Source organism: Elephantulus edwardii, unplaced genomic scaffold, assembly GCF_000299155.1.
Source record: "Elephantulus edwardii isolate Elephantulus edwardi_28Jun2011 unplaced genomic scaffold, EleEdw1.0 scaffold00342, whole genome shotgun sequence".
Taxonomy (NCBI): Eukaryota; Metazoa; Chordata; class Mammalia; order Macroscelidea; family Macroscelididae; genus Elephantulus; species Elephantulus edwardii.
In genome coordinates this window covers 1,054,550-1,070,359 of record NW_006400092.1, presented here as the reverse complement: position 1 = coordinate 1,070,359, position 15,810 = coordinate 1,054,550, and the positions used below count along the sequence as shown (strand labels likewise).

Here is a 15,810-nt window from a genome sequence, read left to right as displayed (position 1 = left end):
AGTTATAAAGTGGTTCTGACTTGACAGCAATAAGACAGGTTTTTGGGAAATGACAAAAAAGGAAATAGAATAGGTCATAAATACAATTCCAAATCCAAGGTGCAGAATGAATGGGGAGGGGCACGGAGAAAAGAGCAACAATGAATGACTGGAAATCCTAAATCTCTGTAAACTTTCATTAAAATTAATTAAAAAAAGAAAAAATTCCATAAAAAATTCTGGCCCAGACGCTTCACCAGTAAATTCTACAAAGTAATTTGTAAAGACCTTGTACAAATTCTACACAAACTATTTCAGAATATAGAAAATAACAGAATACTTCTGAATCCATTCTATAAAACAAACGTAACCTTGATACTAGACTACTGTATCTCTCATGAACACTATTATTGTTGAGTATTGTTGAGTCAGAACAGACCCATTGCCTACCCTCCAGCAGATTTTCAAAAGCAGTAAATTGCCAGGAGGAGACTGTCTTTCCTTCTGTACTACATGCCTTTAACTACATGCCTTTGGGATTGTAGTGCAGTTTCTTACCTCTAGGTCACCAGAGCTCTTTCATTAACACAGATGCAAAAAAGGGACAAATACTTCATTAAGACCACTGTTACAAAACAGATCTTACATGGAGGGAAACTGTTAAAAGAGTTAACAAATAATGAACAGTACATTGAAACAGATGAAGGAAAGAACCATTTAAAAGAAAAAAATAACACCAGAAAAGGACTATATAAGAAAGTGGACTGAGAAAGTTCGTGGGGAGAGAGGAAATTATACAGCAGTGAATGGGGCTTTGTTTTTCTTTAATAAAGTGTCCTGGGGTGGGATTAGGGAAGAAAATTTGCAACAGTGAATGAATGAAAATTCAACTTTTAACTTTTGCTAAAATCACAATGGAAAAGAGTGGAAAAAATTCTCAACTATATACTAATAGAATTCAGTATAACACACATTTCTTTTTTGTGATCTAGTAGGATTAATACCCAAATACAAATATACAATATACAAATGAAGTTCAACAGAAACAAACAAACTTCTAATCTGTTCAATCTATGCTACATAAATAAAACGAAGGAAAAGAATTACATAAACATATCAGCTGATGGAGAAAACATCTATGGCAAAATTCAGCACTGTTTCCTGCTGAAAAGGTTCAACAGAATAGAAATAAAAGGAAAATTCCTTAACTAAAAGCAAAAATGTGAAATATTATCTCAATGAAGAGAGATTGTTGTTGTTATGTGCCATTGAGTCGCTTGCCACTCATAGCAACCCTATGTACAACAGCCCTAAACTCTACTCTGCCTGTGCCAATCGCACTGTCTCTGACGTTCCCATCCTGATTACCCCAGTCAATGAATTAATCCATGTCATAGAGGGCCTTCCTCTCCTGTGCTGTCCCTCCACCCTACCAAGCATGATGTCCCTCTCCAAGGACCGGTCCCTCCTTACAACATGTCCAAAGTATTTTAGACAGAGCTTCAGAATCCTTGCCTCCAAGGAGCAGCCCGGTTTAACCCTCTCCAGGATGAATCTGTTTGCTTTCCTAGCAGTCCATGATACCCTCAATACTCTTCTCCAGCACCACAGCTAAAAGCCATCAATTCTCCTTCTATCCTCCTTGGTCATTGGCCAACTCCATGATGCATAATAAGTGATTGCAAAGACTATGGACTGGATAAGACACACCTTGGTCTCTAGAGAGACACCATTGCTCTTCAGTACTTTAGAAAGGTCCCGAACAGCAGACTTTTCCATGGCAATGAGCCTTTTAATTTCCTGGCTACTGGTGCCAAGAGTGTTGACTGTGATACCAAGCAAACTAAAGCTGTGAATAATCTGAATCTCTTCACTATCCATCCTGATGTTGCCAATTGGTCCAGTGGTGAGAATCTTTATCTTCTTGACATCGAGCCTCAATCCATATTTAAGGCTGCAGTCCTTGACCCTCTGCAACAAGCGCTTCAGGTCCTCCTCAATTTCAGCAAGCAGGGTTGTGTCATCTGCATAACACAGATAGTTGATCTTCCACCAATCTTGACCCCCACATTTCTCCTCATAGAGCCCAGCCTCCCAAATAATCTGTTCTGCATACAGGCTGAAAAGGTATGGAGACAGGACATATCCTGGCAAACTCCCTTCTCAAGTTTTAACCATGCAGTGTTTCCCTGCTCTGTTCTAAGGACTGCCTCTTGGTCCAAAAATAGGTTTCTCATTAGCACGATCAAGCGTTCTAGGATTCACATTCTTCTCAGAGTCACCCATAGTTTGTTATGATCCACACAGTCAAATGCCTTTGCATAGTCAATGAAACAGAGATATACAATTATCTGGTATTCCCTGCTTTCAGCTAAGATCCATCTAACATTAGCTACAGTATCCCTAGTAACACGACCCCTTCTAAACCCAGCCTGGACTTCTGGCAGTTCTCTGCTGATGTGCTGTTCCAGTAATTTTTGCATAATGTTCAGTTGAATCTTGCTTGCATGTGAAATCAATGATATTGTTCTATAGTTTCCACACTCTATTGGGTCACCATTCTTTGGAATGGGAACAAATATAGATCTCTTCCAGTCAGTTGGCCAAGTGGTTGTTCTGCAGATTTCTATGCACAACTTTCTGAGCACGTTCAGGGAAAGCATCTGTTAGCTGAAATATGTCGATTTGTATACCATCTATTCTTGGGGACTTATTTTTTACTGTTTTCTTCAAAGCTGCCTGAACTTCATCCTTCATCACTGTAGGCTCTTGCTCATATGTTGTTTCATGAAATTCTTCTGTTTCTGCCAATTCCTTTCGATACAGTGACTAAGTATATTCTTCCCATCTTCTTTTAAGTCTTCCTGATCATTTAATATTCTGCCTAAAGCATCCTTGATTATAGCAACTCGAGGTTTGAATTTTTTATTCAATCCCTTGAGCTTAAGAAATGCTGAGCAAGTTTGGCCCTTTTGATTTTCTGACTCCAGCTCTTTGCACATTTCATTGTAATATTTTACTTTGTCATCCCGGACTGCCTTTTGAAATCTTCTATTCAAATATTTAGTTTCTTGAATTCTTCCTTAGGCTTTAGCCTCTCTGCGCTCCAGTGCAATTTTCAGAGTCTCTTCTGACATCCGTTTTGGTCTTCTCTTCCTCTTCTCTCTTTGCAATGACCATTTGCACTCTTCCTAGATGATTCCCTTGATATCCTCCCACAACTAGTCTGGTCTTCACTCATTGTGTTCAAGGCCTCAAACCTGTTCCTGAGATGATTCTGAAATTTAGGTGGGATAGACTCAAAGACATACTTGGTTTCATTATCCTCAGCTTCAGTTTGAACTTGCATATGAGTAGTTGGTAGTTGGTCAGCTCCTGGCCAACTAAACAAGAAAATTACTGAATCTACTTGCCTGACTTGACAAAATAGCAGGGTGCAAGATTGACATACAAAGTTCAGTTGTGTTATCTAAAATAATGGCCTCTTGGCTCTCCCGTATTATACAGCATTTTTCAAAATAATTACTTCTGAGTGTTGCATAGTATTCCATTGTGTGAAGGCACCACTATTTCCCAATCCATTGTTAGTCTCAAAAGGACAAATATTGCTTATAACCATTATTGTCAAAATAGAAAGATTACTAGCAAAAACTGTACAGAAGTCCAAAGAGGAACAGAAAGGAAGGAGGAAGGCAGAGGGTGGAAAGACAGGAAAACCATGAGGTCGCACATTTTAGTGAGTAGAGGAAAGAAATGAAGGAATTAAGATTCACTAGGGATCTGCATCCATCAACTATGGTTAATTTTACAAAACACAATCTATGGGAATAATCATGAAACACAATGTGAATAAAGGAATGTGTGAAACACAATGTATATAAATGAAACACAATATACGAATATTGTCTATGAATTTTATACACAAACCGTGCATATTTATATAAGATCAGTTGAATTTCTTTACAATAAGAAAGAGATCTCTGAAAAAGGAAATAAGGAAGCAAAGGCATTTATAATGTACATCAATATTGCTTCTTGGCCTTTTGGCTAAGATCAAGTGTATAATAGCCACCAAAAAAAATAAATATTTAAGAAGATCAGAGACATAGGACGAATCATAAAAAAATAATGCAAAACAGCATTACAAGAAAGCAAATAAGACCTACATAAATGGAAGAATGTATCCTGCTTATTAACTGGAAGATTTAACATTGTGAAATTGTCAATACTATGAAAAGTGACCTACATATACAATGCAATCTCTATACAGATTCTATCATCATTCTTCAAAGAGATGGATAATGTATTCAACCAACTTTATATGAGAAGGGAAAAAAGTTGTATTGTATATGGATGAGTAGAAAGTTCTTGAAGAAGAAAAACAAAGTAGGAAGCTTGGTCTCAAAACCTACGCACAGCCAAAGTAATCAAAAGAGCTTTATACAAGTATAGTGACAGAAACACAGAACAATAGAATAAGATGAAGAGCCCAGAAGTAAATCCATCCAGCTAAGAAGAGCTGATCTTTGACAAAGATAATCTTCATTAAGTGAGAAGGCAGTCTTTGAAATAAAAAGTGTTTAAAAAAAGTCTAAATAAACTATATACATTCAAACAATGGAGAACAATGCAACATTAAAAAAATAAAGAATAAATGAAAAACTGCATAACATGGTAAACTCCATGATTCTAAGTAAATCAGTCACTAAAGCACAAATAATGTGCAGGACCACTGTTATAAAAAGCTCAGGAAAGGTTTATACACAGAATCATTGTTGGATGGTTATTAGGGATGAGAAAAGATGGTGATGGTAGTAAATATTAACAAATTGATAATAGATAATATATCATGTGGGGTGAAGGAAAAGACAATATCCAAGAAGGAAATTATTTGTACGGTACAAGACAATTCCTTACTACTAGGCTACCAGCGTTACCCAAAGAAAGAGAAGACACAGAAAGCATGGGAGGGTGGACAGAAGCCAGACGTATGAGAAGGAAGGAAGAAAATTTACATTTTGACATTAATATTATAAAACAATGTGTATGAACGGTTGAATGAATAATTTGCTTTACAAACTTTCATTCAAATCACAATGATACATTTAAAAAAAGAAAATGAAGCTATGGAAATGGCAGTGAGCCAATTAGAGCAAAAGGTGAAAGATAAATCTAACGTAATAAAATTGTTCAAGTTTATTGTGAAAAGGAAATACTTGGGGCAAAATATCAGTAAATTTTAGAACTTGGCTGAAAAAAGATGTATTGTACTAAGGAAGCTATTTTTATGAAAACATTGTTTTAGATAAGCTACTTGCACTGTTGAAAGAGTACTAAAGAAAGATGAAAAAGAGAATGCAAAGGGAGCAGGGCAGTAATCTATATATGAGAATTAAAAGGCTAGAACTTGGTTAATAATAGAGGAATGGAGAAGTTGTGAATAAGAAATACCACCTATTCACCAATAGGAAGTTCTGGGAGCAGGAGTGGCATCCACTTCCTAAATAACATGCTTTTGGAAACCCTATGCTCTATGATAAATGTTGATAGTTTTAGAGGGGCTTCAAGCCTTTTGTTCATGGGGTCACTCTGAGCCGGTCTTGACTCGAAGGCAATCATCAACAACAACAATGGGTAAGGAGTAGTAGTGCCAAAGGTTTAAATCCACGAGCTGCTCCATATGGAAAGATGGACATTTTCCTCTTGTGTGAGTTACTGCCTCTGAAAACTTTCTGGAGGGTCAACTATGGATTGGTTCCCACCTGATGGCGGTGAATGAGTGAGTAAATAATTCAGCTATTCAAATTCTAAAATAAGTTGTCTTTACATGTGTTTTAGAGAGAACTGATGACTTAGTGGGTAGGAGCTACACTGTAACTCAAAGGTAGCAGTTAGAATTCTCCAGCAGTTCTGCAGGAGAAAGATGGGGAATCTCGTCCAGAGTGGATTTATAGCCTCTGAAAACCCACCAGAGGATCAGCTATCACTTTTCCTGGTCCCTGCCTAACAAGACTGAAAACTGAGTCATATAATATTATTAATACATTTATATTTTCTCTCAGAATCTCTCTACTTACCTGAGTAGATGAGAACCCCCCATGAGGATTCTGTTGCTTGGTGATCCATTGCACAATGCGTGATGCTTCAGATAGGTCTTCTGAAGATGGGGCAGGCTTCACAGTAAGATAGGCAAGGAGTACATAGGATGTTATCTCCACTTCAACAGAAGGTGCCCGTGGTTGATAGAGCTGATTAGCTTCTTGTTGTTTGCCAGGGTGCTTCCAGTGCATTGAATCCTCTTTGGGAAGGAAGAGTAAGATCTTGAGCTTAGATAATTATTATTAGTGGGTATAAGTACTGAAGCCTTCAATATGGATTGAAGTTCAACATCAAGAAAACAAAATTTTCGCCAATGGGCTGATTGACAGCACCATGATAGGTGGGGAAGGGATTGAGTTTGTTAACAGCTTAATTTGCTTTGTTCTACAGTCAACACTCTTGGTACCAGCATCCAGCAAATTAAAAGACAAATTGCATGGGGAAAGTCTGTTGTCAGAGACTTCTCCAAAGTACTGAAGAGAATGATGTCAGTCTGGAGACTAAGGTGCACCTGATACAGGTCATGGTCTTTGCAATTATTTGCTATGCATCAGAGAGCTGGACAATGACTAGGGAGGATAGAAGGAGAGTTGGCCTTTGAGCTTTGGTGCTCGAGAAGAGTATTGAATAGAGTGCTAGGAAAACAAATAGGTTCAACCTAGAGAGGATGAAACCGGGCTGCTTCTTGAAGGCAAGGATTCTGAGGCTTTGTATGATATATTTTGGACATGTAGCAAGGAGATACTAGTCCTTGAAGAGGGACTTCATGCTTGGGAGGGTGGAGGAACAGTGTGGGAGAGGAAGTCTCTTGATGAGATGGATTGATTCAGTTACTGTGGTAATGGAAGTAGATGTATCAGAGACATAAAATTGGCACAGGACAGAGAAGTGTTTAGGGCATTGTACATCAGTTTGCTATGAGTTCCAGGCTCAATGACAACCACAACAACATCAGGAATGTGTGGGAGAAAGCGATAGAAAGGACTCAGTGCTTTGGACACATTGGATTTTGGTCAAGGATGATGGCAAAATTTGGGAACATATAACAGTGAACAACACGAACATAATTGTAACATGTAAGGAAATAGTTAACTCATGATTATTAGAATTAGAAATAATTTCTAATTTAGATTGACATAAGTTAAATGATGGTATTAAACAGTCACCAAAGATGGGTAATTGCCTTCCATGAAATTTACAGCCTCTAACAATCTACTGGATGGCCAACTATGAGTCAGTTTTGACTTTGTGGCACATAACAATAATAACAACCACATTTAAGCAAATAATTGTGAAAAAGGTAATTCGGGGTTTTAGGTAGTCACACTATGTCTTTATGCCTGTCATATATTTTTGTATTAAATATGGGCACCATATATGTTCAAAATCCCTAGCTCTAAGAGAGATGTAAATCAAAACAACTATGAAATATCATCTCACCCCAGTAAGAATAGCTAAATTTAACAGAACAGCAAACAACAAATGCTGTCAAGGTAGTGGAAAATCTAGAACCCTTATCCACTGTTGGTGGGAGTATAAAATGTTATAAACACTATGGAAGGCAGCATGTCACTTTCTTAAAAAAGTGGAAATAGACATACCTTTTGACACAGCAATTCCACTACTGGGAATATACCCTAAAGAAACCATAACTGCCACACCCATGTTTAATGCGGCTTTGTTCAAAATACTTAAGAGTTGAAAACAACCCAAGTGTCCATCAACAAAAGAATGTATAGAGAAGCTCTGTTATAGTCACACAGTGGAATACTAGGCTGCATTGAAAACAAGGAACTCATGAAATATTATCCAAAATGGGTGACCCTGGAGAACATTTTGCTGAGTGAATTATCTCTGTCACAAAAGGACAAATATTGCATATTGCCACTGTTGTAAAATGGGACTGACAACTGGGTTGAGGGGAGACTGAGAAAGAGGGGATAAATAATGTGTACTGCATTGAAACAGATGAGGAAGAGAACTGTTTATAAGGGATATATGATTCTGTATTATTGTCATGACAGGAGTCCAGAATGAAGGTTGCATTGTGGAGTGGAGGAGGGATTGTATAACAATGAAAGTATTTATCTTTTACTTTTCCAAGAAAATAGAGAATTGGAGGGGAGGGGTGGGCAACGAGAAAAGTGAAACAATGAATGAATGAAAATCCAAAGTCTCTGTAAACTTTCATTATAATTAATTAAAAAATGAACAATATTCACACTCCAGAAATAAAGCTGGAGATAGGATGATAGAATTTTACACAATCAACAATTTATTCATTGCAAATACATTTTACAAGAAACATAAACACAGGCTATACACATGGATCTCACCTGATGGTTTGCATAGGAATCAGATAGATTACTTCTGTGAAAAGAACCACTGGAAAAGATCAATATCAGCTGTGAAAACAAGGGATGATGCTGATTGTGGAACAGATCACCAACTACTCATATGCAAGTTTAAGCTGAAGCTAAGGAAAGTGAAACCAAGTCCACAGGAACCAAAATATGACCTGGAGTCTATCCCACCTGAATTTCAGAAAATCTCAGGAACAGTTTTGAAACCTTGAACACTAATGAGCGAAGACCAGATGACGTATGAGAGGATATAAAAAATATCACCCAGGAAGAGTGCAAAAGGCCATTGCAAAGATGGGAGAGGAAGAAAAAACCAAAATGGGTGTCAGAAGAGACCCTGAATATTGCACTGGAGCATGAGAAACCATAGCAGAAGGAAGAAATTGAGACATTAAAAAGCTGAACAGGAGATTTCAAAAGGCTGCCCGACAAGACAAAGTAGTATTTTAATAAAATATGCAAAGAGCTGGAGTCAGAAAATCAAAGAGGCTGAACTCACTCAGCATTTCTTAAGCTCAAGGAACTGAAGAAGAAATTCAAGCCTCAAGTCGCAATACTTAAGGATGCTTTGGGCAGAATATCAAGTGATCCTGCAGGTATTAAAAGAATATGGAAAAAGTATAGAGTCATTATACCAAGAGGAATTGTCAACACAGAAGAATTTAATGAATTAACATGTGAGCAAGAGCCTATGGTGATGCGGGAAGAAGTTCAGACTGCTTTGAAAAAAATTGGTCATGAATAAGGCCCCAGGAATTGATGGTATACCAATTGACATATTTCAACTAACAGATGCTGCCCTAGATGTGCTCACCAAGTTGTACCAAGAAATCTGGAGAACAACCACTTGGCCAACTGACTGGAAGAGATCTATATTTGCTCCCATTCCAAAGAAAGGTGATCACACAGAGTGTGGAAATTATCGAACGATATCATTAATATCTCATGCAAGCAAGACTGTGGTTACGATTATAAAAAAAACGACTGGAAAAACACATCAACAGAGAACTACCAGAAGTGCAGGCTGGGTTTAGACATGGCCATGATACTAGGGATATTGTAGCTAACATTAAATGGCTCTTGGCTTAAAGCAAGGCGTATCAGAAGAATGTCTATCTTTGTTTCACTGATTACACAAAGGCATTTGACTTTGTAGATCATGACAAACTGTGGCTAACTAAGAAGAATGGGAATCCCAGAACAATTGATTCTGCTAATGCAAAACCTTTATTTGGACCAGCAGACAGACATCAGAGCAGAGCAAGGAAACTGCATGGTTCAAATTTGGGAAGGGTTTATGCCAAGGATGTATCCTGTCTCCATACCTTATTCAATCTTTATGCAGAACAGGTTATCCAGGTGACTGGGCTCTATGAGGAGAAATGCGGCATCAGGATTGTAGGAAGAATAATCAACAGTCTGCTTTATGCTTGCTGAAACTAAGGAGGACTTAGAGGACTTTCTGTGGAAGGTCAGGGACTACAGTCTTCAGTATGGATTGAAACTCAATATTAAGAAAACAAAGAATCTCACCAGTGAGCCGATTGGCAGCATCAAAATGGATGTTGAAGAGATAGAGATTGTTCACAGTTTTGGTTTGCTTTGCTCCACAGTCAACACTCTTGGCACCAGCAGCCAGGAAATTAATAGATGTATTGCGATGGAAAAGTCTATGGTTAGAGACCTCTTTAAAGTGCTGAAGTTCAAAGATACCAGTCTGGAAACTAAGGTGTGATACATTCCATGGTGTTTGTAATCACTTGCTATGCATCAGAGAGCTAGACAATGACTAGGGATGGTAGAAGGAGAATTTATACCTTTGAGCTGTAGTGTTGGAGAAGAGTATTGAATATAGCATGGATTGCTAATAAAACAAACAGATTTGTCCTGGAAAGGGTGAAGCTGGACTGCTCCTTAGAGGCAAGAATTCTGAAGCTTCATCTCACATACTTTGGACATGTTGAAAGGAGGGACCAGTCCTTGGAGAGGGACATCATACTTGGGAGAGAGAAGGGACAGGAAAGAGCACAGAAGAGGAAGACCCTAGATGAGATGGATTGATTCATTGACTGGGGTACTGGTGGTAGGTGTGTTGGAGATCGTGAGACTGGCACAGAATAGGGCAGATTTTGGGCTTTTGCATACAGGATCGATGTGAGTCGCAGATGACTCGACGGCACATAGCAACAACAACATACAATGAATTGGTAATCGACAAGGAAACAAAATCTGGATTGGTTAAAAAAAACACAAAAAATTTGGTCTTCAAATGTTTATAATGTGTGAATTAATAAAATTATTTCTGTTACTTCAAGAATTTAAATGTTAGGTAAATTGTTTTTATGATTAAGGTAATGTGTTAACTATTCAATAGATCCTCTTTCATCTTTCGACCACTGATAATTGCTAGACATTTAATTTTTCTGTAGCGATCTTACCTTCTTTCACAGCCTCTTTGTCTAGTGATTTAAGTAGCTCACTTCTCATGGTCTGCTTTCCTGCTAGGGCAAATGTATAAGCCAATAAAGCCTTTGTGTAGACAAGACTTCCTTTAGTCTCTGAGAAGGATCGCCAGGCATTTTCTAGACATAATAAAGCATTGTGGACAACTGTGTGCTATGAGAAAAATGAAATGAGATCTTAAGACAGCAGAATCAGGCTAATAAACAGTTCCCACACATCTCAGGTCAAATGTCATGGCATGCCTGTGTAATATCAGAGTTCTGACCCGAAAACTGTTTACCCTGTGATTTCAGAAAGAATCTAATAGTTTACATTCCAGTGAAGTAGTCCATAATGAAATTCTATGAAAGCACGCTCCTTTTCTTCCCTCAATGATGCATAGTTTCATGCTTTTATTCTTTTAACATTTGTGGAAGTGTAAAGGTATGAACTGGCATAGTACATACATTAACAGGCAGAGGCATCTCTAGCAGAGCGATGGTGATGTAGGCAGAGAGTGTCACTTCATCATTTACTCCACCCTGGAAGGATGAGAAGCAAAGTACTGAAACACTTCAGTGATTTTAACTAGAGTTTGATAACTTCATTCTTCCCCATGGGCAGCTTTATTGTTTCTACGCATTGCTCCATTTCCCTTGAGTAGAAAACAATGAAGAATTTAATAATCCTTCTTTTTCCGCCTGCTTGTGACATATTGTTGATTTCCTTCCTTCTTCCTTTTTTCTAAAACTCTTGTACCTGTTTCAAATCACCTCCTCTTACTTTTAATAGTAAAATGGCTAAATATTTAATTTCTTTCTCCTCACATTATTTCATTCCATTTTTTGGTAGGCTTTGTTGCTTTAGATTCTAAAATTTGCACTAAATTTATACCACTAGGATTTGAGGAAGTGATAGGTACATCATTCCATTATGCTGTTAGGAGCTATCAAGTTGATCTTGACTCATAAGAACTCCATGGACATAGAAATGAAACACAGTGTAATCTTTAAACAACACTGCTATGTTTAAGCCCTGTGTTTTCATCGCTATCTAAACCATTGAAGATAGTTCTCTTTTTCAAGAACTATCTTGTTTCTATGTTTCAAAAATCCTCTACTTTGGGGACTGCTTCTCTGATAATAAGATACATGGGTCAAAGTGAACCCATCCTTGTTGCCAACGGGTATTCAGAATACACTGTTTTTAAGACAATCTTTTGGCAGTCCAAGGACACATTTTTTGGATCTTTTATGAGAATAGGAATAAATATGGATCTCCTCAAGTCTATTAGCTAGGTAATGGGCTTCCAGATCCCTATTTGTTCCCATTTCCATGGAGGGTGATCAAAAAGAATGTGAAAATTATTGAACAATATCATTAATATCGCATGAAGGAAAGTATTGTTGATCACCCAAAAACAATGAGAACAGTGCATTGACAGAGAACAGCTCTAAGTTCAAACTGGGTTTAAAAGTGGTTGTGATACCCAAAATATCATTACTGATGTCAGATGAATCCTAGATAAATGCAGAGAGTACCAGAAGCATGTATTTTGGGTATTTATTGACTATGTAAAGACATTTATTTGACTAAGTAGATCATAACTAATTACAGCTAATATTAAAATGAGTCTCAGAAGACTTAACCATGCTAATATGAAAGTTACACTTAGAACAAAAAGCTATTGTCTGAACAGAGCAATAGAACACTGCATAGTTTAAAACGAGTGGCATGTGTCAGGGTTGTGTTCTTTGTCCGTACCTATTCAACCTGTATACTGGGCAAATTATTTGAGCAGATGCAGTCCATGAAGGAAAATGTGGCATCAGGATTGGAGTAAGACCTATCATTAATATTCATTATGCAGATGACACAACACTACTTGCTAAAAGTGAAGAGGACTTGAAGAACTTGCCATAGATTATCCGTAGTGAGGACTATAGTTGGATTACATCTCAACAAGAAAACAAAAACTCTCACAACTGGACTGGTAGACAACATAATAAAAAAGGGAGAATAGATTGATACCATATTATACAGGAAGTCTGTAGTTAGGGACTTCTCCAAACTACTGAGAAGTAATGATGCAAGTTTGAAGACTAAGGTGTACTTGATTCAGGCCATGCTCTTTTCAATCAATTGCTATGCATCTGAGAGTTGGACAATGAATGAGGATGACAAAAAATCGAGTTGTGGTATTATAGAAAAGTACTAATGTCTCATGAACTGCCAAAAGAGCAAACAGATATGTCGTGGAGAAAGTGCAGCCAGATTGCTCCCTGAAGGCAACGATGACATAGCTTTGCTTCAGACCCTTTAGGCATGTTGTGAGAAGAGACTATTCCTTGGAAAGGGCCATCATGGTGAAGGGTTGGTGAAAGAGAGAACAACCCTCCACTAGATGGATTGACACAGTGATTGCATCAATGGGCTCAAGTATGTTAGAAATGGTGAGGATGGCACAGGACAGGACAGGGTTCAGATCTGTTATTCACAGTGTCATTATGAGTCGTACTCGACACGATAGCACCTAACAATAAAAATTCATTACCCAAACTTTACTTGCATGTGAGTGCGGTCGAGTCTTAGGCGCTTCACAGCGACCTTATGAATGAAAGTCCTTGACACTTGCATGACTTTCATCCTTTCTCCAGATTCATAGGGTTTCTGGAGGGAGGCTGTTATAGAAGTGGATGCCACTCCTGCTTCCAAGCTTGTTTTAATTAGGGAGCTCCAACAAAACACTGTCAGCTATGGGTAACCATTAGCGCATTTGACACACCAGTGTCAACAGTACTCAGCCTCATAGCAATCACAAGTTACCACTGTAGGGCAAGTGGACACACCAGGCCTATATGACCTAGAAGAAAGTTTGAACAAAAACAATGAAAAACAGGCCTGAGGGCCATGGATAAAAAGTCACCGACCTTTGTCTTGGTAGCATCTCTTTCTGATCATTTTCTATGTTGATGTTATTATTGTTAAATACCATTATTTTATCTGTCTTACCTTTGTCCTTACAGTCACATAATGATTTTTAACACTTTAAAAGGTCTTTTGTATTACATTCACCTGATGCAGTAAATAATTAACTATCTTTATTGCTTTGTCCATGAGCATTGATTGTGGATCCAAGTAAAAGGCAACCCATAAGAACATTATTTTTTCCATTTATGTTACGTATCAATCCAGTTGTGAGGATTTTATTCTTTTTATGCTGCAGTGAAATATGTACTGAATACTGTTGTCTTTGATGCTCATTAGGAAGAGCTTCAAGTCCTCTTCACTTTAAACAAACAGGATTGTGTCCTCTACATATCATAAATTATTAATAAGCCTCATCCAAATCCTAGTGGTGCATTCCTTTTTAAATAGTCCAATTGCTCAAATTATTTGCTCAACATAAAATCTGAGTAAGTAGGAAGAACACACACACACATACACACACACACACACACGTTATTGTTGTGAAGTGGTGTCGAGTCGTAGGTGACTCATAGTGACCTTATGAATGAAAGTCCTCACCATTTGTGTTAATTTCATCCTTTCCCAAGGTTCATAGGTATCATAATATATATATAAAATTGTAAATTATGTAGTATCACTTTCTTAATACCAGAGAGTAGGGAGCCTTGATGGCCTTGTGGCAAGAAATTTTGCTGCACTTTCAAAGATACATTGTTTTAATCACTAGCTTCTGTGTGAAAGGGTGGACAATCTACTCCAGTGAAATTTACTGTTTCTGAATATCAGCTGGAGGGTCAGCTATGGGTCAGTTTTGACTTGACAGTATATAACAGAAAACAGTACCACCTTATTCTCTTTGATAACTTTCTCTTAATCTGTATATAGGTTTCTTATATTTACAAATAAGTGTACTGAAAATCCCTATTCTTTGCACTATTATCCATGACTTTTTATTAATCACGTATGCATGTTTTAATGCAACCAATACAATGCAAGTAAAGATCTTTTATTCTCTACTTTTATCCAAGATCAGACTTTTCAGCAATGATATCCCATGTCCCCATAATATTGAGAAACAAGTGAGAAACTCAGAGGTGAAATGGTGAGATCATAAGTTGGGGTGATATATTCATGGACTTTTAATGCCTTACTATTTATCATTTCATTATGGACCAGAAAAGAAATGTAAAATGCATCACCTTAATAGCATTGTTTAGCAGTGACCCAGAACGTTGGAAACAACCATTTTCCTTTTGCCTCTGTGAAAGCCAGGTGAAAGCCTGTGTGATGTGTGAGGTCTCTACAAAGATAAATGACTGGGCTTGAGCAAAGGACTTGAGCACAAATGCAGTGAGCCTGTTCAGTAAAAAAAGAGATCATGTTAAGAGGATTATATCCATTGTCATTTTTACATTGTGCACTATCCCTAGACATGAAATCACAATTCAATGGAGGGATATTACTAGGGCGATTAATGTGGGGGAAGATACCTAAAAGTTTAATATTCTCTGTTATATCTTAATCTCTATGCTGTATTTCAACTCTATTGGTTTGTACAGAGTTGATACTTTCCACTGTTTATCCTGTAAAAATGGCAAAGAGTTGGAAACAATCTAAGTGCAAACAAATGGATAATCAAAAGAATGGATAGAGAAACTGTGGTATATTCACACAATGGAATACTATGCTGCATTGAAAAACAAGGAACTCATGAAATATTATACAAAATGGGTGGCCCTGGAGGACATTGTGCTGAGTGAAATATCTCAGTCAAAAGAGGACAAATATTGCATAGTGCCACTGTTGTAAAACAGGACTGACATCAGAGTTGGAGGGAGACTGACAAAGATAGGATAAATTATGTATACTGCACTGAAGCCAATGAGGGAAAGAACTCTTTAAAAAGAATATATAATTATGTATTTACTATGTATTATGTATTATGTATTATGTATTA

At 37.5% G+C, this 15,810-nt stretch overlaps 1 protein-coding gene across 1 annotated transcript in view; it reads right to left on the bottom strand.

The window, feature by feature from the left end:
- The window catches only part of LOC102854533 (alpha-2-macroglobulin-like), a 158,855-nt gene that overhangs the window by 74,353 nt on the left and 68,692 nt on the right, over positions 1-15,810 (bottom strand). Inside the window, exons 25-28 of the mRNA XM_006901759.1 lie at positions 15,053-15,209; positions 11,351-11,425; positions 10,880-11,057; positions 6,057-6,277 (exon numbers count right to left, since the gene is read on the bottom strand). Of these exons, the coding sequence (XP_006901821.1) occupies positions 6,057-6,277; positions 10,880-11,057; positions 11,351-11,425; positions 15,053-15,209 (631 nt within the window). The remainder of the gene's footprint in view (positions 1-6,056; positions 6,278-10,879; positions 11,058-11,350; positions 11,426-15,052; positions 15,210-15,810) is intronic.